Source organism: Monodon monoceros, unplaced genomic scaffold (assembly GCF_005190385.1).
Source record: "Monodon monoceros isolate NGI ecotype Baffin Bay Population unplaced genomic scaffold, NGI_Narwhal_1 Super_Scaffold_21, whole genome shotgun sequence".
Lineage (NCBI taxonomy): Eukaryota > Metazoa > Chordata > Mammalia > Artiodactyla > Monodontidae > Monodon > Monodon monoceros.
This window is the reverse complement of record NW_021703778.1, coordinates 165,261,061-165,286,138: the sequence shown is the minus strand read 5'-3', so window position 1 is coordinate 165,286,138 and position 25,078 is coordinate 165,261,061. Positions and strand designations below refer to the sequence as shown.

Here is a 25,078-nt window from a genome sequence, read left to right as displayed (position 1 = left end):
TTGATGCCTCCAAAGCTGTTGCAGAAACCCCAGATCCCTGAGAAATGCTATGGGACTGATTACTGATTTCTAAGAAAACCTAACTCACTGCTAGCAGAGCTGTGATCTCTCTAACAAAAACGGTTGATTGGAAGACATCTATTAATGGGGAAGTGCTGCGATTTAATAAATAACCCCCCACATGAAAATTATTTCACACACTCATGCGTGAGGCGAGCGGAGCCAGAGACAAGAGCAGAGGTCGAACTCGGGATCTGACAAGATGGCCGGGCTGCCCCGCAGGATTATCAAGGAAACCCAGCGTTTGCTGGCAGAGCCAGTTCCCAGCATTAAAGCAGAACCAGATGAGAGCAGCGCCCGTTATTTTCATGTGGTCATTGCTGGCCCTCAGGATTCCCCCTTTGAGGGAGGGACTTTTAAACTTGAACTATTCCTTCCAGAAGAATACCCAATGGCAGCCCCTAAAGTACGTTTCATGACCAAAATTTATCATCCTAATGTAGACAAGTTGGCAGAATATGTTTTAGATATTTTGAAAGATAAGTGGTCCCCAGCACTGCAGATCCGCGCAGTCCTGCTATCGATCCAGGCTTTGTTAAGTGCTCCCAACCCAGACGGCCCATCAGCAAATGATGTAGCGGAGCAGTGGAAGACCAACGAAGCCCATGCCATAGAAACAGCTAGAGCATGGACTAGGCTATATGCCACGAATAATATTTAAATCGATCTGATCATCAAGTGTGCATCACTTCTCCTGTTTTGCCAAGACTTCTTCCTTTTCTGTTTGCATTTAATGGACACAGTCTTAGAAACATTACAGAATAAAAGCCCAGACATCTTCAGTCCTCTGGTGATTGAATGCACAGTAGCAAATCTATGTCTTGTCCTGACTCACTGTTGTAAAGCAGGAGCAGAGGCTAGAAGTGTCATCTGGATTGTTGTGAGACGTTTAAAAGCAGTGGCCCTTCTCTGCTTTTACTCATTTCCCCATCATGGTTTGAGTATAAAGTGCTGTGAATGAAGGTAGTTGTCAGGGTTAGCTGCAGGGGTGTGGGTGTTTTCCTTTATTATTATTATTTTTTGGTGGTCGGGGGAAGGTAGTTTTATTTGAATTTTATGGGCTCCTTTCCCCCTTTTTATGGTGATCTGATTGCATTGGTTAAAAGCAGCTAACCCTGGCTTCCCTGGTGGCGCAGTGGTTGAGAGTCCGCCTGCCGATGCAGGGGACGCAGGTTCGTGCCCCGGTCCGGGAAGATCCCACATGCCACGGAGCGGCTGGGCCCGTGAGCCATGGCCGCTGAGCCTGCGCGTCCGGAGCCTGTGCTCTGCAACGGGAGAGGCCACAACAGTGAGAGGCCCGCGTAACGCAAAAAAAAAAAAGGAGCTAACCCGTTCTTTAGAATATGCTCTCTAGCCGAGTCTAACTTTATTTAGACACTGTAGATGGACAAGCTTGATTGAACCAAAATGGGAACATTAAACAAACATCACAGCCCTCACTAATAACATTGTGACTTTGCTGTCAAGTGCGGAATCTTCCCTTCAGGAAAAAGCTTGTGACCATTGTGTATGGCTTGTCTGGAAACTTCTGTAAATCTTATGTTTTAGTGAAATATTTTTTGTTATTCTAAAAAAAATATATATATTTCTCACACACACACACACACACACAGACTGTTTAATGCCAAGGGCCAAGAAGACCTGCGTAAATTCCACAAGAAGCTTTATTATCCCAAACCGGAGGCTGAGCCGTGAAGACTACATTCTAAGCCCCCTCTTGTTCCCGCTGTTTGTTACCAGGGTTTAGACAACCTCAAAGTGACGGGTCAGTTATTTGGACCAGATAGCAGGATTGATCAAAGACCTCAACAGCACCTATGCTAATGAAAATCTATTGCACACACTAGTGGCAGTTAGAAAGCCAGGGATCATGCTATGCAGGCTTCCAAGCCCCTCTCACAGGACTGGATTTGATGGATGATTCCTGGCAGCCCTCTGATAGCACATGGCTCTCACCATCTACACACTCAGTGGGTCTCCTGTCAAGTTTAAAAAGATGCCAAGGTTTACCTCTCTCACTTCCTCTCCCAAACTCCCCACCACACCCATGTAAAAGGGAACACCACCCATTGCTTGTGCATTTTTACACTGTCGGTGGTCTCTGGTGTCAGGAAGCCCCACACGACAGAAAGGTCTGGAATCCCATGACTGGCACAGGAAATGTCAGTTCACAGGCCATGGGCTTCATACTCAGGTCTGCTTCTCCCTCATCCCAGCACCTCCAGTTCTACCGTCTAAATATCTCTCAGATGATGGGAATGTAAATTGGTGCAGCCACTACGGAGAACAGTATGGAGTTTCCTTTAAAAACTAAAAATAGGACTTCCCTGGTGGCGCAGTGGCTAAGACTCTGCACTCCCAATTCAGAGGGCCCAGGTTAGATCCCTGGTCACGGAACTAGATCCCATATGCATGCTGCAACTACGAGTTTGCACGCAACAACTAAGGAGCCCACATGCTGCAGTTAAGGAGCTGGCGAGCCACAACTAAGGAGCCCGCTTGCCACAACTAAGACCTGGTGCAACGAAATAAATTAAAAAAAAAAAAAAAAAAAAAGCCAGGATAATGGGAAATGTGCTTCTTGGTTCTCAGGGTTACAGCTGTAAAAGGAACTGCTGAAGTTCTCCTTCAGATTCCAAGTATTTTGAGCCTGCCCCGGCTCAGGGTAGGGGCAGGGGTACCTGACTCCCAGCTGAGGCTCAGCCCCAGACCTGGGGTCTAGAGTGGGAAGAGGTCCCATCGCATAGTCTAGGGCTTAGGGCTTAGCATGGACGCCCCAGAAGGCTGGCTCATCCCTGTTGCTGGTTACCAAGCCTCATTGTCAGTTTAGGACTAGACGGACCTACCAATAATCTGGAAATATTTTCTGCGGTTCATCACCTAACTTCCTGTGAGCCAGGGAACCTATCAACCTCTTATTTCCTGGCAAAATGTATCGCTGTGAAAATTACTACTTGGGTACAGTAGAACCCAGCATGACAATCCTTGTTACTGATAAATTAGAATTAACTCAAGGTTAAACTGTGCTCTTTCAAGCATACCTCCACACAATAAAGCCTATTCTAACCTATCAGTTCAGTACAGACTTCCCACTGCATGAAATAGAAATAATATTAAAAAAAAATTAAAACTCGGTGGCAATAAGTCCAACTATAGTCTAGGGAAAGTAATTTACAGGGAATTCTTTCTGTCTCAGGGCCCTCCCGACTCCAGCCCCAAGAACAGCTGAATAATGGGTACACTCCACTGAGATTATCACAAATATTAGATCTTGTCATTGACCTTCAAAGATGAGTCTCCATGCTCTGGGGACAACCAAACAATGGCCTGTTAATAAATATGGACTTAGCTCTACTCCCTTAAGCCTAAAAATGATGGTGAGTAATATACCGCAATCAAGTCCAGATGTAGTCCAAGGTAACCATGGAGGTTAACCTATCTGGAAAGCTTATTATGGGCTTGGCTCTTGATGTGGATTCTCCCATCTCATGACAAGCCTGGTGTAGGTGACGTTCCCCACTGTCCTGTTCGGTAGAGTAGACAAGGGAGGTTATTAATGTGTCTGAGGCCAGTCACACATCGGAGAAGAAATGGGATGGGAATCCAGGAAGTTTGATCCAAACCCAGGCTCTTAGGGGTTGCCCTGTGCTGCTACCCTGGTGAACTGTAAAGACCTAACGCTTCTTGTGACTCATCGGGACAGAACGGAGAAAGAGAATCCTTTGCTTATTTTTTACGTATTTTTCTAAGCACTACATATGCTAGCGATAGCGGGTCCTCGAGTGAAGCCAAGCAAAAGGGCAATGACAATCTGGTGCTGTGGGGACAAAGCAGGGAGGTGAGGGAAGGCCTTCTGGGGCAGCAACCTGGGAGGTCTGTAAGTAGGGGAGTGAGAAGTGTAAGTAGTGTGTCTGTGGAAGGCCATTCTGGCTGCAGTCAGGAAAAAGGCCTTCGAAGCAAGGTGCACTTAGGTTTTCAGGCCAGATCTGCTCCCAGCTCAACTGCACAGCCCATGCAGCCTGAAGACCTGCAGTGACACTGCTCTCAGGAAACAGGACGGGATGCAACCTCCCACAAGTCCATCTTGGCCACGTTGTGGGTGGCTTGACAACAGCTCTTCCCCCTTTCACTGTTCCTCCCCTCTCCCTCAAATTAGCTATCGTATGGGACCCCCCCGGCGGTCCTGTGGTTGAGACTCCGCGCTTACTCTGCAGGGGGCACAGGTTCGATCCCTGGGCAGGGAACCGCATTTGACGCGGCCAAAAAAAAAAAAAAAAATTCTCAACTGGATTAAGAAATCTATCTTTTTTAATAGCTATCAAATCAGCTCCTTTTGGTGTGACCATCCACCAGTATCTATTTTTTGCCCGTCAGTGACTCTCCGGAACCCACCTGGAAGCTTCCTTGCCTCTGGTTTAAATGTACTCCAACATAACTTGGCCAGCACGAAGGTCGATCCTCTGAACCCTTAGCCCGATCTCTCCTGTCACGAACACCAAGGGACCCAACCTCTCAAGAAACAATTTTCCTCTAAATAACCAAGCTCATTCATAAATTTACAAAAGCTCTTTCTCAAGCTAGCTGCTGGGGCGTTGGTAATTACAGGAAAGCTTGAGGTCCCAGATTCTACCCAAGTCAATTCAATAGGGCCAATACAAGAAACCCAAGACGCCTTAAAACTTACCTGCTGTTCTAAAATACCTCCCAAACTTAAATGAAGTGTAATGACATTTATGTAACTACCAGCTTACAAGACAAAAACTACCTCAACTCATACAAATGTTCTAAAATAACTTCATCTATTTCTAAACCGTCTAATAACACAGGACTGAAGTTGTGACATAAATCAAATGATACAAGCCAGTGTCCTGTAGTGGAAAGCCGTGAAGCATTTTTAAATAGATGATGTGTGATATTGCTGTTTGTACAATGAACTTTGGTGTCACTGTTCTAATTATCACAGTGAATTCTAATTATGCAGACCATTAAAGTTATTGAGACTGACATCAGATAGCATCTTCAATTTCCCACTTGGCAGAGACTTGTCAAGCATAGAGAAAAAAAGGATTAATTAACTTTGGAAAGAACATTTCCATTTCTTGTAGAGCTCCGTGATTCCTTAAACTTTTAAGCTCTCTGGTGGCTGATATGATCTATGATTCATAAGCATCTGAGTCAAATTATTCGCCTAGCAGCTCTCCCCTAGTGCTAATATTCCAGGGAGGTTTCCTACATTGATGTTTCCCTACAAATAAGTTTCTTATCATTTCATTTTTTAGATGAACCCTAAGGGGACATAGGCAGGTTTAAGGAAAAGCCAAAAGGAGCAAAATTATGGAAAGGTACCCTATTACACACCAGATGTGAAGGCAAGGGACAATTTTGCAGACTCATGTGTGTGCCCCATGGCCTGGTACTCATCCAGGGACAGTAAAAAGTGGTTTGTTAACGGTATTCTTTCCAAAGGACAAGGTCACAGCCTCGGTCGGCCACCACGTGGCAGCAGCACAGGCAGCTCTGAGCACAGGGCTTCCTTCCAGTGCCCTCACATTCATTTGTAAAGCAAAGTGCTTCCAACAAGTGAGCTCCAACCTCCTCTAAGGGTCTGTGTAAGCTCTTAGCTTAGAGCAGACCCAAAAGGTATTGATGGGATGCAGTATACAATGCACGTAATATAAAACTTTTTTTTTGGCTCCGGACGCGCAGGCTCAGCGGCCATGGCTCACGGGTCCAGCCGCTCCGCGGCATGTGGGATCTTCCCGGACTGGGGCACGAACCTGTGTCCCCTGCATCGGCAGGCGGACTCTCAACCACTGCACCACCAGGAAAGCCCCGTAATATAAAACTTTTTGTGGCAGTAATCTGCTTTTCTTTTCCCTGAAGACCTGAGCTCTGTAATTTACGAGGGGCAGTCCTATCACCTGACAGGGCCGTCCCCACGGATGTAGGGCAGTCCCCATGGATGTGGGACAGTCCCCACGGATGTGGGGATGGGCTACAACTTGCCTTTCTTTTCTCCTGGGAATCTCACAACCTCTGGGGGAAGGACGGAGCCAGGAGCTGTGAGCTACAAGAGCACCCGGCAGGTCAATCCTTACCCCACCAAGTCTGTCCGTTTTCAGAGCTTTTCCAAGTGGCACTCATGCAAACTCAATAATCACAGAACAAACCTCCAGAACAGCTCCGGGGAAATAAGCCATCCCGCTTTCCTTGTCATTTTTGTTCTTTTCATTAAAAAATGCAGCTTCGGGCTTCCCTGGTGGCGCAGTGGTTAAGAATCTGCCTGCATTGGCAGGGGAAACGGGTTCGATCCCTGGTCCGGGAAGATCCCACATGCCGTGAAGCAACTAAGCCCGTGCGCCACAACTACTGAGCCTGCACTCCAGAGCCCGTGCGCCACAACTACTGAGCCTGCGTTCTAGAGCCCACGAGCCACAACTACTGAGCCCGCGCGCCTAGAGCCTGTGCTCCGCAACAAGACAAGCCACCACAATGAGAAGCCCGCGCAGCACAACCAAGACTAGCCCCCGCTCGCCGCAACTAGAGAAAGCAACGAAGACCCAACACAGCCAAACATAAATAAATAAATAATTTTTTAAAAAATGCAGCTTCTTCTTACCTCTGCCACTGTAAAGATGTGCTTCTAAATAAATGCTCTGTTTAAGCAAGCCCTTGGAGATGAATGAAGGCTTCTGGGGACCCAAAGGCACACGGTGACAGGATGGGCTTTCTTCCCACGAGTCGCTTGCTGTAAAGCTTACCTCTAGCTCCACCTCCAGCCTAGGTGGAGAAGCAAAGTCTTGGTAAAAGACACCATGTACTGGAAGATCTTGGCTATGATTACAATTATGTCCTTTTTCATAAAGGCCCCATTTTATTTTTTTTTAATTTTAGGTGTTTTAGGTATCTATTCTTTTTTTAAATTTATTTATTTTATTTATTTATTATTTTTGGCTGCATTGGGTCTTCATTGCTGCGTGCTGCCTTTTCTCTGGTTGCGGCAAGCAGGGCTACTCTTTGTTGCGGTGTTCAGGCTTCTCATTGCGGTGGCTTCTCTTGTTGCGGAGCACAGGCTCTAGGCGCGTGGGCTTCAGTAGTTGTGGCTCACGGGCTCCGGAGCGCAGGCTCAGTAGTTGTGGCACACGGGCTTAGTTGCTCCGCGGCATGTGGGATCCTCCCAGACCAGGGCTCGAACCCATGTCCCCTGAATTGGCAGGCGGATTCTTAACCACTGCGCCACCAGGGAAGCCCAAAGGCCCCATTTTTAAGGAATAAAAGACTCATGAGATCCCATTCTTTGGACGGCTGCTAATGCTGCTCCCTGTCCAAGTGCAGCGCAGGTGGCCAAGCACAGGTCTTCAGAGAAGGGCGAGCGGGGTGCCTCCCTCCAGCCTCCCCATCTCACTTCTCGCCAGTCCGCCCAAGCCTCCAACTGGATCATCAACACCTCTCAGCGTTCACAACACTTACTTCCCTTCGAAAAATTAGAGTACAGCTTGATGGCAATTTTTGTGGCAAATTTAACAGAAGAGTATGAATGAGAATCACTCTTAATTCCTAAAATCAAAAGGTCAGAGGTGCTAAAAGTCCTTTTCGACTGAATGTCTGTGTCCCCTCAAAATCCCTATGCTGACATATAACCTCCAAAGGGATGGTTTTAGGAGGTGAGGCCTTCGGGAGGTGATTAGGTCATGAGGGTGGAGCCCTCATAAATGAGATTAGCGCCCTTATAAAAGGGACTCCAAAGAGCTTCTGTGAGAACACAGTGGGAACACAGCTGTCTGTGAAGCAGGAGCAGGCCCTCACCATACACCTGATGTGCTACAGTCTTGATCTTGGACTTCCACCTTCCAGAACTGTGAGAATCAGTATCTGTTGTTTATAAGTCATTCAGTCTGCGGTATTTTGTTATAGCATCCCAAACGGACGAAGACAAATACTTATTGCTATTCAGATTAACAACTCACACGTGGTATCCCTGGGTTGGCAGTTTATTTTAAAAAAAACAACACCCCGGTTATCTTATTTTCTTCCTTGTCCATCGTTTTTCTTAACAGAACAAGTTACAAAAAATTAGGGATGGGGGGGTATATGATCTTTGCAGACTGACATATTTGCAGAGGACTCATGAATAATAATTCTGATTCAAAAGCTCCTAGGTTTACTCCTGAATCAAGCAAAGAGCAAAGGACAACATAAGAAGGAATCGTGTGTACAGCAATCTCGTCGTACAACATTGATTATGACAGTGCAGTGGTTACAATTACGTTCACGATAGGATATTCCTTGCTCAAACACCAGACATGCTAAAATCACCAGGCTGTTTACAAACTGGAGGAATCAGTGCAAACAGTCATCTGAAGAGCAAAAACCAGAATCGGGAAGGCTTTTCTGGCAGTGAGATTCTGACACCAGTGGCTTCCTCGCGTGGGCCACCCTCACTTTGAGTCTTGATCTTTCTTTTCATCTAAGAGGGCGGAGCGGATCCCCAGCTTTTTCAGTTCTTCCACCAGGTCCCCATTCTGGTGCATCTGCAGAAGAATGTCACAGCCCCCCACGAACTCGCCGTTGAGGTACACTTGTGGGATGGTGGGCCAGTTGGAATAGTCTTTAATGCCTACGGGGAAAGAACATTTAACCGTCATTTCAGTGGTCAAATACTTGTACGGCAAAATACGTTTCCCTGCTCCTAGGGACACCCCGTAACCCTTCCTGGCTCCCCATCCCTGGGGGACCGTGTATTTGCTACAAAGAGCATAAGCTTTTGAGTTGAATGGACCGCTGACTCTTCCAATTATAAACAGTGAGGCCTCCATCCTCTGTTTCCACCCTTATCTCACAAAGTTTTTATGAGAATCAGGTTAAGTAAGGCTCTCATAAACTACCTGACACACAATCGACCCTGGATTAATGGCAGAGAACTTGACTGGTTAATGCAAGTGACACAAGATACAGAAGGCTATATTCCCCATGCTTCTGCGGGCCACGTTTTCAGCAAAACAAACAAACGAAAGAAATGCCACTCCATTCCCAAATGGACTACTGAACATGGATCCATCATGGTAACTCACTGGCACACTGGGCAGCCCCCACCTAATGTTTTCCGTGCCTGTCTCAGCTGGTGAATTTAAAGACACTGAGTCATTGGCTTTGATCTTTAATAATTCTTTTACCCAAAGAAAAATCCCTCTCCTGTGGCTAGACTGTGGCCCTCGTCCTATTCAGCCCCTCAGATGAGCTCTCCATGGGACAGCTGATCTGACTCAGCACAGAACTCGCAGGGACTGAGTGAAATGAAGGAAAGGCCCAAAGCTCATGAAGGTCCACGTCCTGGGCCAGGCACAGGGCCACAGGGTGAGACCCACTCCCTGCCCTAAGAGACAATGGCTTTGAGGACACACCGAGATGAAGTATGTTCAGGGACAGTGCAGCCATGGGATGATTCTGTGCAGTGCTGCGCCACGAGGATGATGGCTATGAAGGAAATGTGGTTTCAATCTTAAGGCAGAAAAGATCAGTCACTCTTTTCTAAATTCCTCCTTACCTTTTACTTCCTTTTCTACTCAGAGGTTGAGATGAAGTATACTTTTTTAAATGTACAAATAAACGAAACAGAAAAGTCAACAAAGTCTTCAGGCAAAATACAGTATTACACAAATTTTAGAAATCGGTCAAGTGGTGGTTTTTGTGTAAACAAACTAAAAATACAAAACCTTTTTCTTGATGCCCTACCATTTATTATCAGATGAGTTTTACCAAATAAGATTACCAATATGAGTTATATTACAAATAACCTTCCCAAGATACCATGTGTTTTTCTCTTTTAAAAGTCACTGCTTTCTAAAAAACAGCAACTTCGCTCTAACCGACAGCGCTAGAGGGCCCCCAGTAGAGAGCTTTATCTTTCTTCTGCAGACAGACTTCATGGAGAGAGAAATGGTTACAACGTTATAGGCCCTGAAAAGCTCACTTCTAAGCCACTCTGGGTTTCTGTTAAAAAAAAAAATCAGCTAGAGGTTTGGAGGTTACCAATAAAGGGCAAATTCCATTAACCATCAGAATGCCTTTATACTTGAATACCCTGATGAATTCAAGTTTTGTTTTTTTTTTTTTGAATTCAAGTTTTTCATCACTCTGATGTTTGGTGCTACATAAACAGTTACTTAGCATGTAAGCTGTATGTTTTGGATTTTTTTTTTTAACTCTACCCTCAAACACAAAGAGTCTATCAGAACTTAACTTTACGTTTCCAATAACACATCTTTTTATACTTTATGATGGGGGGAGATTAAGAAACGTTCTGAATGTGAACTTTTTACTTCTAAACTTTCTTTAGTATCTGTTACATTTATGTACATGAACCATTTATCTGCACAATATTGTATCTGGGTTTTTTTTCCAATTAATAATACACTGCATTAAGCTTTTCATGGCAATGAATATCTACTGATTCTTTTGGCGAGTGCCTACAATTTCTGAAACACACCAAAGGTGAAAACAAATTTGCCATCTGAGGGCCACCCAAAACCACACGTTTAATCCTAAAAAGTATAATTTTTTAAAATAAAATCTTTGTTGAGTAAAAGAATGACTTGCTTTCATCAATCGTTTTCATGGTAGCGCACTCAACCAAAGCGTTAGGCAACAACTCAACATACATTACATTGTTGCAGACCATACATCCCAACTATAAGGGAAGGAAGGAAATCCATCCTAACCACCGAAACTACCCAAATAAGTGGGCTTTCCACCATCCTGAACAACCAACATACAGTCACATGCAAGGGAGGCTAACTCCTTCCAAACCCCTTGGCCTGTGACTGTCCTAATAACTTCAAGAACTCAGAAGAACCCACCTCAGAACACATGGCATCGTGACAGCATCCAAGGTGCCTACCAGCTGATAGTTTATCGAAATTAAACTTAACTACTTCTTTAATTTTTAGATTATCAGGTGTTACAGGCGGCTGTTGTCAAAGCAAAGCTCTGGCATCTCTCCTAAAAACGATGCCATTTTCCATGTTTAAAAAGTCCGATTACAAGTTTAAATATTTAAGGAAATACCCAAATTGCTTCCTACAGAGTGAAGTGAGAAACTTCCAGTAAGACTACATTCATGAATTGAAAACGAAAACAAATTCTGTCAATTCACAATTAATTGTTTAAACATGGCTAATTTTTCTCACCCTTTAAAATTTTCAGTAACTGTAATATACAGTGATAATTCTTGTATCATATGGAATAACTCAGAATCAGAGAGCAACTCTTGAAAATTAGAAAAGCATACCCAAGAATGGATTTTAATGATAACCATATTTTATAGATGACAAACTGATTCAGTTTGGGACAGAAAGTGGTGACTGCCAAGTTACATAACAGGTAACACTAGGACTGGGAGCTAGGAGGCTGTCTTACAAAATCTGTTCTACATACACCTACTGCCCCACCAAAAAAATGTCATGTTCTGAAGTATCAAGCGAGAGGGGAGAAAATGTTCTGGAAAATTCCCTTCCAGAACTTTCAAAAGGTACTTTTCAAAATTCATGACATTTCAGAATATTGGACCCCATTCCTGGTTTGGACAATAATCGTAAGAGCATCACGATTATAGTTTTCTTTTTTTCCGGTAGATTTTCAGTACATGAGCTTCAGAGTCTGACGCAGGTTGATGCCAACTCTGCCACTTAACGAGGCTCTGTTCCTCGGGCAAGTCATGTCACCTCCTCCTGGAATCACGTATTTCTCCATCTTCCTTAAGAGAATGATGTTAGCACTGCCTGTCAAAAAGTAAACCACGGTGCCGAGAGGGTCAAGGCGCTGGTTTAGGGGTCAGCAGACTGTGGCTGGCTGGCTTGTAAATACAGTCTCAGATAAATCTGCTCATCTCTCAACCTGTTTCCTTTTCTGTAAAATGGGAATAACTCTATGCCTCACATATTTGTTATGAAGATTAAATAAGATATAATTGGTGAAATGAATTAAGCTCCCACAGCGCCAGGCGCACTGTGGCTACTCTCTCCACATCAGTGTCCTCTACCCCACCCTCCACAGAAATGCTCTCCTGACAATGTACGCAAGTAAACAGAGGGAAAGAATGCAGGGAAAGAATGCAGGAAAGAATGCATACCAGTGAAGCATGCAATGCAATAATAAAAATACCATTTACTGAGCTAAGGGTTCCTGAGTTTCATACTCTAAGTTTTTCACATATCTAATCTCATTTCATCTTTACAAAATTCCTACAAGTTATGTATAATCATCCCTATTTTACAGATGAAGAAATGAAGGCTCAGAGAGGTTAAATAACTTAACCAGCGTCACAGTGCTGACATACGGTAGAGACAGGATTTGAGTCCAGGTGTCTAGGAGTCCAAAGGCCAGGTTCTTGACCACCAGAGGTGGTCTCTGGCCGGAGGCTGGCATCTGTCACTCCTGCCCCACTGTGAGCCCCACCTGCATGACACATGGATCTGCAATCCATGGGACTGTTCCACATCTTTAACATTTATAGACACAAACGGCGTTAAGCCACAATTACCCTTTTGTAACTTGCTTTTTGACTAAGCATCGCCTTTTTTGAGAATACATCTAGATTTTTTTTTTTTTTTAAGCTTTAAAATTTTTGGCTGCGTTGGGTCTTTGCTGCTGTGCGGCTTTCTCTAGTTGTGGAGAACGGGGGCTACTCTTCGTTGCGGTGCGCAGGCTTCTCATTGCAGCGGCTTCTCTTGTTGCCAAGCACGGGCTCTAGGCGCGCGGGCTTCAGCAGTTGCGGTGCACAGGCTCAGTAGCTGCGGCACGCGGGCTTCAGTAGTTGTGACTCGCGGGATCTAGAGCACAGGGTCAGCAGTTGTGGTGCATGGGCCTAGTTGCTCCGCAGCATGTGGGATCTTCCCAGACCAGGGATTGAACCTGTGTCCCCTGCATTGGCAGGTGGATTCTTAACCACTGCGCCACCAGGGAAGTCCCTAGATCTAATTCATTTTGACCACAATTTAGTTTTCCATCATGACTAAGCTACAGTTGGTTTCTTCAGTCTGCTGCTTACAGACCAAGATCTGTTCTTGCCCACTTTTCATTATCACAAGGAACACTGCAGTGCTCACCCTTATGTGCATCTCCTAGCTCACATGCAGGGGACAGTCTCTCTAGACAAAGGGGTGGCAAACTACAGCCTTCGGGCCAAAGCCGGTCCACATCCTTTTGTAAATAAAGTGTTATTGGAACTTCGCCCCGCTCATTCGTCTACGTGTTGTCCCTGACTGCTGCTACACTGTAACAGCAGAGCTGAATAGGTTAACAGAGACCACCAGGCCCCCGAAGCCTAAACTATGTACTCTCTGGCCCTTTACAAGGAAGCTTGTCGATCCCTGATGTAGCCCAAATAACCGGGAGTGAAACAGCTGGGTGTTCAGCTCTGTCCACCTTCAACTTGACTGGGTACTGAGAGTCACTCCTTCCAAGTGTGGGCCCCACTTTATACCCCCATCTGCAGCATACAACCTGCCCACCAGACACACATGCACACTTGTTATCTGATTTTTAATGCTTACCAACGTCATAGTTCTACTACTGCCTGAAATTCCTTGATACTGGAAAGGCTGGGCATATTTTCAAATACTTAAGAACCATTCAACGATAGGATGATGGGTATTCATTCAACAGATGCTGTTCCCGATTCGAGGAATACAGTGGTGATCTGAGTAGGCAGAAATTCGAGTGTCTATAATGTTTTTAAGAGCAGGAAAGAGAGTTTATGATAAAATGATAAATAAAAGAAGCATTTATTTATTCATTAAAACACGCATTGAAAGCTCGCTTTGCATAAGCGTCACACACAGTGCTCAGGGAGTCGCAGAAGACACATTCCCTGCTCTCAGGAGGGCAAAATGCTATATACAGACATGGGTGATCTCAACTCTGTTAAAAAAGAAAAAAAAAAAAAACTGTTAGAAACTAGATCCAAATGTTAATAATAATGGTTTATACGGAATTACAGGGGATTTTCATTTTATTTAGATTTTCAGTGTTTTCCAAATTTCTCCCACGAGCACACGTTACTTTTGCAACTGAAAGTAAAGATTAGTCTTTGTTAAGACCAGGAGCAGGATATGGTGACATCCATCCGCCGTGACCCTATGTGGCCGTCTTGTGGGTGCTCCAGATTCTTAAAAAGGAACAAGCCTTGAGGAAGGCCAAAACGCAAAGCTGCCTCAGTCACCTTGGTTCGGTGGGTCTCAGGCCTCAGGCTGACACCTCTGTGCATCATACTCCCTGGACCCAGTGCCCAGAACTAGGAGACAGTGTCTGAGGGTCTTCCTCCGACTTGGGTCCTTTCTAAAACTCAGCCTTCTCTGGCACAAGAAAACAGGAAAGGCCAATTTTGCAGAAGCCCCTATCCTGTTACTAGAAGTGACCTTGGGTCTGGGAAAAGTTCACAGACATATCTTTAGTTGGCAAAAGCAAGCATCAGACAGCCTGTCAGTCTCTCTTGGTAAACCTGAAGGTGTGGAGAGCAAAAAGATGAAGAATCTTCATGTTTTAAAGCCTCACCCTGGCTAAACTACTCCCCACTGTAATAACGTGCTTACACCGCCCTGCCCGAGTCTAGAGGTTAATACTTACCCTAAGGTTTACTTTTCTAGGCAACGAAAGACGTGTTATGTATGCAACACATTCACTAACTAAAAGTAATGGTCTGATGAAGCTCAATGGTCAAGAAATTTAAGGGTTAAATTCCTGTTGCTATTGTTTGAACACTTAAGAACAGAAGACTGGAAGTCAGATACATAAGGGCTCTCGGCAAACATTCTTATTCCTGCTGTTACTTTCAGTTTACTGGCCATATTCCAGTATAGCCCATCTCCAGTTATATTTCAGAAAAATGTTTTAATTCAAGTATAGTTGATGTACAATGTTTCAGGTGTACAGCAAAGTGATTCAGTTATACCATCTCTGGTTATATTAAACAGGAGAACAGAAATTCATAAACCAAAGACTCTCAAAACTTTAAGCTAAGCAAGATATCAACAACACAACGTTCTACTAAGGACCACAGTGGCAATTTGCAAGCGGCCTGAGGCAAGGTCCCAGCAGAAAGATTACAGAGTAGTTTCTCCTATCTTATCTTTTAGGCAGAGACGCCACTGCTGCTGCATGAAGACTGCAGATCACCCTGTATGTGAAAAAAGCCAGCAACTGGTAGCATTCCAGGACTCCAGGAAGGGAGAAGGATCATGGGCACAGCACATGGAAATGTTACATACGCCTCCTGGTAACTCAAAGCTGCCTTCACTCCTTGTTTCCATCCACCCAAACTGAGAGTTCTATAAGGATGAGATTCCATGGGAAAAAATACTTTTAAAACCATAAAGTGCTAATAATAAAATGGTTACCATTTAATGGATGCCTTCTGAGTGCGAGATAAGAGGACAAGGCACTTTCTAAAAGTTTTATTTTCCCTTTTTTCCTCACAAAACCTTTGCCAAGTGTGGTTTCATTATCCTCATATTACCGAAAAGGAAAATGCAGTCATGTACCTTGCCTCGGGTTGCACAGCTGACTGGCCAAAGGAGTCTAACCCAAAGCCTTTCCCTGACGCCAGCCTGTCCCATCTCTGTTGGAATGACTATGATTGACAACTTCAAATGTAGAAGAGCAAAATACAGAATTCTGAATGTAGACTACCATAGAACTTGAGGCCCTAAAACACTTTTTAGAACACTGTCACTAAACAACATCAGGAAACTCGGGGAGAACTCAGTCACTGAAAGTCTAACTGGAATGCCACCCTTCAGGGGGTACAGGCACGGTCCCCCCATGCCTCCAACAACCCCACCCACCCCAGCCAAGGAGCAGACCCAGGTGTTCTGGCCCCTCTCTCCTCCCGCACTAAGATAAAACAGAAGAATGCAGGTAAGGTTCTCAGCAAGGTGCTCATCAGAAAAGATGCTAGTTAACTGTCAGGGCCCTCCATCCTCCCCTCTGGGCCACTGAAAAGTCACAGACAGTACTGTGTCTGCCCCAGACCCTGACCGGTTCCTGGAGCTCCAAGCTTGAGTGAGCTAGGGCCCAGGAGTCATTCTTCGTCCCTCTCCCCACAAGCCTCTCCAATCCCTAGCCACCACAAATCTCCCCCATCCTTGAGTATCTAAAAATAAATTTCATGTCTTTTTCTCCCACACCAGATCCCAACTAAGACCTGTCCAAAAGCTGTGTCAACCGCTCCTGTAGCAGCAACAGAGAACGGTCCCTGTCACCCCGAGCCTTGAGGCACGACAGGCCAGCCTCTGAGCCCCTAGCCTCAGACAAGGGCAACCTCGACCCTCCCCCCGCCATCAACAGCACCTCTCCTTATCCACGAGACAGGGCAGCCCCTCAAAGTGTCCCCGAAGTGCCTACCTCTAATGGCTCTTCTTGTATCCCTCTCTGCCCACTTCCCCAGCCCTGCAGAGCAGCGAGTCAGGCTGCTGACCACGCTCCTTGGATTCAGCTGAAGAGCACTGGCCCCGAAATGCCTTTTTCAGCTCAGAGTGAGGACTGGGGAACCGCTAGGACTTACTCCATTGCCCATGTTAGCCCAGAGGCCCAGATCCTCGAGATCCAGTTCAAGTCGATCAGGCCCCCACCCTAGACCCGTGTGGAAGCTCGTGTCTGAAATCCCCTCAAGCCCCCGGACGGACCTTGCCCGACAGACCCTCGACCCCGCAGAGTGGTCTCGGCCGGTCGCCCCCCAGCTCCGCCCTCAGCCGGCTCTGACCTTGCCTGAGCTGGGGGTCGTCCAGCACGTTGTAGGCCGCGTAGTCGCGGACGCCGTGCAGCCGCAGGATCTGCACCACGGCGTTGCTGAAGCCGCACTGGGGCTGCTCCGGAGTCCCCTTTAGGAAGACCACCACCCTGTCCTTCTTCACCAGCGCGTCCAGGTGCTCCGACGAGCCGCTGCCGCCCGAGCTCGCCGCCCGCACGCCCGGGCCCCGCAGGCCGCCGCCCGCGCCGCGCCCCCAGCGGAGCAGAGCCGCAGCCGCCCGGCCCAGGGACCCGCTCATTCCCGCACGCTGGCCTGAGCTCTCGACGGCCAAGGACCTGGGCTAGCCAGCCGAAGCCTTCCCGGGGCCCGGCCCGCGGAGGCCCGGCCCGACCCCCGGAGGCCCTCATTGGACCGGCGCCGAACGGCTCTTCGTGATTGGAGAACCCTGGCCCTCAATTGCTGGATCCCACCAATCATGTTACTCGTCCCGCCCCGACAGGTTGGACGCGGTCCTTACGCCTGAGCCGCATTCTATCGCCTTACCATTGGCCGCCGGAAACCGTTTTGTCAGTTGATTGGAGAGAGTGGGTGTCCATCAGGGTCACGCTCCGAGGCAAGGGGAGGCGAAACGAGAGGGAAGACGACTTCTCTCTGAAGGGTAGACGGGCCTGCTGGGATGCTCCGGGAGGACTTGGGACAGGCGCTGGGCGGGGTTTCGTCGTTCCGCGGAACGCCGGGAAGGGGTCACTTCCAGATGAAGGTTCCGGTTCCGGTGCGGTTGGAGGTTGCGTTGCCACGGCAGCGCGGTTGGCGGGCCGCTGGTTTTTGCGTTCCGGGTGGTGGTGGGGCTGGAGCAGGCTTGGATCCGCCGTTCCCGGCTTAGGTGAGCTTCCCGGAGCTTCAGTAAGGCCGCGGCTGTTCGCGGCGAGAGCAGGGACTGCGCCGGGCTCTGGCGGCCAGGCCTGCCCGGGGCTACGACGTCGGGGCCCGGGCCGTGTGTCGCAGCCCTCCTGTGGTCCCGCTGCCCCCGTGAGAGCAGAGGCCCAGACCCCTTCCCGTGGTTCCCGCCTCTGCAGCGCGATTATTTCACTAAAACAACTTTGATTTTTAAAGTTTGTAAAGAGCTCTCGTCTGTGTGATCGGGGCTTCGCTGACTTTCCAGCCGACCTAAGCCCCTCGGCTTGGGCCCAGGAGAGGTTGAATGGGGAACTAAGAAAGGAATTGGTTCATTCGACAGACGTTTTCTGAGCAGCTGCTGCGTGCAAGGCACGGTGCCGGCGCGGGACCTGTGCCCAGAGCTTGAGAAATGAGAAGCAGGTACAAATCAATGTGAGGGTAGAGAGGAGGGAAGGGAAGCCTCCCTAGGCCCACTGCTTTCTCTGTTCTCCATTGTGCTTAGTACATCTTGACATATATTTGTTAACTTGTTTATTGACTTCCCTCCCAGACTGTCAACTTCATTCATTACTGTATTCTCAGTACGTAGAACAGTGCTTGGAACCTAGCAGGTGCTCACATTGGTGGAAAGGATGATCCCAGAAGAGCGGGGCTTAGTGAAATCGCCACGTGGTCTGTAGTCTTGGAGCGGTGCTGGGTTGGTGGTACCCTAGAGCACACCAGACTTGCAGAGAAAGCATTCTCCAGAGGAAGCTGAGGCATGGCTGCTCAAGGGACAGCAGTACCATGTGCAATTTTCCTCTGATAGTTTCCGATTACTGTTGCCACGGTGATAATGGCTGTGCCATGTCATTATCTATCAACCGACAGTAAGAGAAGCTTTTGCAGTCAGATGTTGTTTAACAGATGGAGTGGTTTCTGTTGGACACTAAGTACTGCTACAAATTACTTTCTTTTTAAACCCTAAGTATTTAAAAAGTTGTGGCTGGAGGTGACCTGGTTCTGCTTTGGAGGTGCTCAAGTTTAAAAATCAGAAAATTAGTACATGTGCTGACAGCAAGTGAATCTTCCAAATAATCGTTCACCGGGAGACTTGAGGCCAGTAAGCTGAAAATAAACTCAAGATGTTACTCAGAAGTGCTCCCCAGTGATGTATTTGTTTTATCCCCGTGGTTGTTATTGATGTTTGGTAGTTTTCTAATGTGGGACCCAAAATTGATCAGCTTCTTAAAGAGTCCTTTTTTTTCCCCTCTAGAGTCATTGATTCCAGGTAAATCAGAGGAACAAACATCATACAGAAATATACAGGACAGTAACATACAGGAAGTGATGTGATGTCGAAGCTTAACTGTTGTTTCAAAAGTCCAGCATCTGGTGCACCTAACACTAGGGGCTGTGTTATTTGCAAAGTCACCTAACTTTTACTCATACTTATGTTCTGGTAAGTTTGTTTTAGTTTTTTTTTTAAAATAAATATTGGCAGTTCATTCCAGAAAACCTGAATTGTTTATTGCCTACTCTGAACTGTCTCATTCCGCTCTTGCGTTAACTGGAATAGGGAGAAGAATTTGCAAACTTACGATGTGAGGATCCAGAGACGTAGTGCTAGTCATGGGGAGTATCATGTCACTTATCTAGTGTGTGATACTGGCTTTGCCAGTACAGTTGGCAGACATTTTATTAAATTGAGAAAACACAGTTGTCATTAAAGGTTAAGAGTAGTCCTTCAGCAGGAAGAATACAAAGCCTGTGTTCTCCAAATTTATAATAGAGTTGCTGTGTACAGTCGAGTATGATAAGGACATCCATGAAATGCAAGGAAAGCAAGTCGGGGCTCTTTCAGGGAGCTAAGTGGGATGGCTTTGATAGTATTGACCAAGGCCAGGAAAACAGATCATGTATCTAGACCAAAGAAATTGAAACAGTGCACCTAAATTTAAGTTTCTAATAAAGCAACCTAAAATGCAAAATGTTGTATGTGTTGAACATAACTGCATTCTGTCTTTGACTTAAAACCACTCATCAAGTATTAGCACCAAACATCAGTGACTTAAAGAATCGAAGAAAATAGTGTTCAAAATACTTCTTCCAAAGCACCAACTTCTTATATATGATGTGGCATTTGAGTTATGAGCTTTCTCATTAGAAATTCTGTAGTGAGAAAGTATGATAAAAATACACTTCTTAAACAGTTGTGAGAAATCTGCATTTATGCTCAAATGCATTTGGGTGTTTGTTTGTTTGTTTGTTTTTTGCGGTACGCGAGCCTCTCACTGTTGCGGCCTCTCCCGTTGCGGAGCACAGGCTCCGTACGCGCAGGCTCAGCGGCCATGGCTCACGGGCGCAGCCGCTCCGCGGCATGTGGGATCTTCCCGGACCGGGGCACGAACCCGTGTCCCCTGCATCGGCAGGTGGACTCAACCACTGCGCCACCAGGGAAGCCCTATTTGGGTGTTTTGAACATGGAAGTCACCATCTTTATCAGTTTGTGATCTCCCATGTGGACATTAATGGGGAGGTAGGGGTGGGAAGTACAGGAAACTTAGGAGAATCCTAGGATTTGGGGTCACAAAGTGTAATTAGACCCCAAACTAAATAATCATACCATGTAAACATGCTGACTCAGGCATCCTAAAAATGTTTTTCTTCCCTGTGCTTACTTATAGATAAGCCTTTACTATATTTAGTAAAATTTCTCCTTTCTTCCCACTCCACCAAAAGCAAATTCACTGTTGAACCCATAATTAAAACCTTATAAATTTGAGATCATTTCTTCCTATATATCAGCTCTAAATGAAGAGTCAGGATTATTGAGCCTAAGATGAAACTTTGTTTGAACACTTAGCATGTCAGTGTTTTCGTACCCTAACTTCAGTCCTAAAGGTCACGCTGCATTCTGACAGAGTGTGGCAATTGTGCATAGGGCACATGACCCAGAAATGTCTAGGTCTGAGCTGGCCAGAGCATTCTGCGAGTGTCATTTTAAGAGAAAAGTGGCTGCAGGTGTTGCACAACGGGTTGAGCCACCAAACATTCCTGAGCTAAAATGGCATTTGAGACCCAGATTTCCATAGACCCAAGCTGAAACTTGAGACCGTTCTCCGTGGTGCCCCTTAGCTATTCAGTAATTTTAGAGCATCACTGCAACCCTGGAATTAACTTGATTGCCTAAAAAGTAATTGTTATGTGTGAGAAACTGAGGCAGTGCCCATCCCCCTGAGAAAATGTTTGCTGACCCATAATGCAAAGATAGAAATGCCTTTGCAGGGACTTCCTGGGGCCGCAGTGGTTAAGACTCCACATTCCCAATGCTGGGGACCCAGGTTCCATCCCTGGCCAGGGAAATAGATCCCATGTGCATGCCGCAACTAAGAGTTCGCATGCCACAACTAAGGAGCCCACCTGCCACAACTAAGACCCAGAGTAACCAAATAAATAAATATTAAAAAAAAAGAAAAGAAAAAAGAAATGCCTTTGGGATCTTCACTACCTCTATCTGACAAGACAGCTGGGTTTATAAATACTTCTCTGGCCATGGGAGTGGCCTCAGTTTTGCTAATCGCAGGTTCTCACATCATGTGGGCTCAGCCTAGAGGCAGGAAGGGAGACCTCATTCGGGCCCCCTTCCACTCTATCACAAAGGTCCTGCTCTCCTCCTCTGGGTAAAATGAAGAGAAATGATGTCCTGTAAATTTAGTTCAGTCTAGAACACACTGTGGGAGATACAGGTGAAAATGGATGTCACAGCAGAGCCTGATTCTGTTCTGGGATTTGGACTGTAGAGGTGTGAGGCCTGGCTTCAGTCCTAAGCATCACTTACGAGCTCTTTTGGATTTTCCTTGGAATTTTCTGCCCCTTACATCTTCCCCTTCCTGGATTTGTGAAAAATGTCTTTGTGACATCTGCAAAAGGTAATGCCTATTTCAAGATGTCTTTATCTAAGGATTGCAGAGTTTTAATGAATCACTTTGTACTCTATTCCTCTGCTCCTAGACATTTACCCCCAAAATGTTGGCATGCATGTGTAGTACAACAAACTGGTTTTGTGTACATGAATTCATTTGAAACTTGCATTAGCCCTAGGCTAATAGTTCTCTGGCATTTTGGTCCCTAAATTAAGTTCTCTTTTCACTAAAAGATCCCACATGCTGCGGAGCAACTAAGCCTGTGCACCACAACTACTGAGCCTGCACTGTAGAGCCCGCAAGCCACAACTACTGAAGCCCGCGTGCCTAGAGCCCATGCTCCGCAACAGGAGAAGCCACCGCGATGAGAAGCCCATGCACAGCAACAAAAACCCAACTCAGCCAAAAATAAAAATAAATAAATAAATTTATTTTTTTAAAAAAAGAATGAACCAGAAGTAAAAAAAGAAAGATTGTTAATAACATCTTTTTGACAGACTTGAGCACTTTGGGTTCCTCTTTTTACCTTCACAAGCACTTCTTAAATCTTACTGTGGAATCGTAGCAAAGCCAGCAAGTCCCACAGAAAATTAAATATTCCTGAATTATCTCCAGGGTATGTATGTATTGGATCCAGATGTGATTTTTATGCTTTGTGAAACTAAACTGACAACAATTTCAATGCAAAACTCCAATGAAACAAATAACCCATAGCTTTTCACTTCTGAAAGTTTCATTCTCTTTTGTCCCCATGCTGCTTTTTCTCAGTGAGGCCTGAAGTCTCTGGCTATATATAGGCTTTTAAACTCAGACATCTGCTGGACTTTGTTCTATTGAGAACTTTATTTCGAGGGAAAGAGCCCAAATCATATCTCCTGTCAGGTAATATTAAGAATTAAGTGGTAATCATAAAACATGTTAAGACTTAAGTAAAGGTGATAAAAGAATTGTTGACTTTTCCTCAACTGTCTGTTTAGTGAAAGATTTTAATGTTTTGTGTTATGTTTCTTTTTTTTTTGCAAGCAGATAGATTCCATGATTCAAACTGTTATAACATTTCCAGCGACTTCTAAGAAGGTGCCCAGACCACAGAATTCAGAAAGCAAGGAGCCAGTACTGTTGTGTGTCACACTTGTTAGGAAGATTTATCTGTTGGCAGGAGTCTGTGTCTCCCTCTGATAATCACTGAGCTTGCGGCCAGACGAACACTGAGAAAATTTTATTTTTTCCTTTGAATGATGGCTAAGATGTATTGCCAAGGCCATAAATATTCGTTATGTCAGAATTCGTTGAGTCAGAATTTCATTTCACACTTCAACCTTTGAGCCTTAATAATTTCAGTCTTCTAAATTAAATCTTGCTGTCATGGGAATCCACTGCTCTAGCCTACTTCAACAAAGTAGCTAGTGAAGGACCCCAGTTTCACGGATTGGGGGAGTGGGTTGGAAATGGGCTGACATTAACTGTTCATTTTCCTTTGCAGGAAGAACACCGGAGGATTAAAAAAATATATTTTTTCCTACTCTTATGGCCAGAAAAATCCCACTTGCTAATTCTAAACTTTACACTTTTTGAAAGTGTACTCTACTGAGAATTAATTGATACCAAATTTCTGTGAGCCAGAGTTTTAATAAAAGACTGTATTATAAACCAGTTACACTGTAAAAATAAATAAATAATAAAAGAAGGGAGGAGCATTTTGCATAGGCTGCACTTGCAAAATTGAGTCACCAAGAAAATTTTGTATCAAAAGCTTTGAGAAGGTGACATACTTGCAGGCTTTCTCCCCTCTCCAGACATCCAGTGACCTGCACTTAGTGTAACTAAGCACATATGTCAGTCCACTTGGTGAGCTATTCCCATTGGTTCATCTCTTCATACTGCTCAGCTGTAGCTCTGTGATCGTTCATGCATACTGCCGGCTGGTGGGGAACAGGGCCAATAATACCCTCCTACTTGAAGGGATTTTTTTTTTTTAGTTTTATTTTTTTGCGGTACGCGGGCCTCTGACTGTTGCGGCCTCTCCCGTTGCGGAGCACAGGCTCCGGGCGCGCAGGCTCAGTGGCCGCGGCTCACGGGCCCAGCCGCTCCGCGGCATGTGGGATCTTCCCGGACCGGGGCACGAACCCGCGTCCCCAGCATCGGCAGGCGGTCTCAACCACTGCGCCACCAGGGAAGCCCTTGAAGGGATTTTTTAATCCCTTCTTGAAAAATAACCCATCATCTTTCAAAATCATTCTGTCTTTTGAGAAACTTGGAGCATTTCATAATGAGTCTCTGCCTTACCCCACGAGACAGGTAGGGGGCACTAGTCTATCTTAGGAAGCAGGGGCAGCAAGAGCCAACAAGTGCTGTCGGTGTCAGTGCACAGTGTCTGGGAATTAATCAGCTGGCCGGTTTCTAGGAATCGGCTCTCAGCTCCCATCCAAGTCCTGTTCTTATTTTAGGGAATGGTTTACTCTCAGTTTTCTAGTATTACAGCCACAGCAGATTAGAGGCAGTGAATTGAAAAGGCTAACAGCCGGAAGAAGCAAAGACTGACAGGTTAACAGGAGGTTTTTTAAATTGAGAAGCAGATATTTTGGGATTTTCCTCTTTTTTTTTTTCTTTTTTGAAAAGTCACATTCTGGAAGCGTTTGGTGTGAGCAGGGGAAACATCCCTCACATGTCACAGTTCCTTGAGCATTAGAGCCCTGTGTAGTAACTCTAAATCATCCAGAAAAGGAAATGGTGTTTCATGTGCTTTGGTTAAGAAGTCAAGGAGACGTAGTATAAGATTGCCAACAAAAATTATACAGACTCATGGCCTAATTTCAGAGGAATACTTTCTTCCCTCATTATGCCAGATAAACAGTTTTATTTCTACTTTTTTAAAAAATATATTTTTATGTCTTATTTATTTGGCCGTGCCGGGTCTTAGTTGCAGCACTCAGGATCTTCGCTGAGGCATGCAGGATCTTTCGTTGCGGCACGTGGGATCTCGTTCCCTGACCAGGGATCAAACCCGGGCCCCCTGCATTGGGCGCACGGAGTCTTAGCCACTGGACCACCAGGGAAGTCCCTATTCTACTTGTTATGTGTCTCATATTAGTCCATGATGAGCACTTAGAAATACTTAATCCATTTAATTAGGTGGTGAGGTATTGAATAATATGGGCGTAAAGTTGGGTTTCTCTAAACTATGAATCAGTTAGGGCTTGAGAGCTCAGCTACCATCAGGCCTGGAGACAGCTGTGCATAAAGCAGCTCTGCAAACCCTGGATACACAGTCATCAAAGAATATAACCACTGTGCGTCCTACCACTCAGCCCCATTTTACTGCTTTTGGGGACGGAAACCCTTTAGGGGTTTTCTATGTATCACAGTTTAATTTTATGCCCTACCGCCCACTAGACCATCAGCTTCTAGTCCAACAGAACTCATTTTTTCACCCCTGGTCCTTAGTACTACGCCTGGCACTTAGTATGTGCTC

General features: G+C 45.7%; 2 protein-coding genes, 1 long non-coding RNA gene and 1 other non-coding gene across 4 annotated transcripts; 3 read left to right on the top strand and 1 right to left on the bottom strand.

Annotated features, from left to right (window-relative positions):
- The first annotated feature begins 262 nt into the window (after positions 1 to 262).
- LOC114904585 (ubiquitin-conjugating enzyme E2 N-like) lies at positions 263 to 753 on the top strand. The gene has a single exon (XM_029238678.1). It carries the CDS (start codon positions 263 to 265, stop codon positions 719 to 721), a length of 459 nt encoding a protein of 152 aa, XP_029094511.1. The 3' UTR covers positions 722 to 753.
- Positions 754 to 8,032: 7,279 nt separating this feature from the next.
- Positions 8,033 to 17,180, bottom strand: GLRX5 (glutaredoxin 5). The gene is made up of 2 exons (XM_029239058.1): positions 16,817 to 17,180; positions 8,033 to 8,677 (listed from the first exon to the last, which is right to left on the bottom strand). Exons 1-2 carry the CDS (start codon positions 17,100 to 17,102, stop codon positions 8,499 to 8,501), a joined length of 465 nt encoding a protein of 154 aa, XP_029094891.1. The 5' UTR covers positions 17,103 to 17,180; the 3' UTR covers positions 8,033 to 8,498.
- Positions 17,181 to 17,359: 179 nt separating this feature from the next.
- On the top strand, positions 17,360 to 23,274 carry LOC114904768. Its single transcript, XR_003796030.1, has 3 exons — positions 17,360 to 18,121; positions 18,957 to 19,142; positions 21,840 to 23,274. It is a non-coding gene; the product is annotated as an uncharacterized LOC114904768 (long non-coding RNA).
- LOC114905407 lies at positions 18,373 to 18,647 on the top strand. Its single transcript, XR_003796233.1, has one exon.
- Positions 23,275 to 25,078: the final 1,804 nt, after the last annotated feature.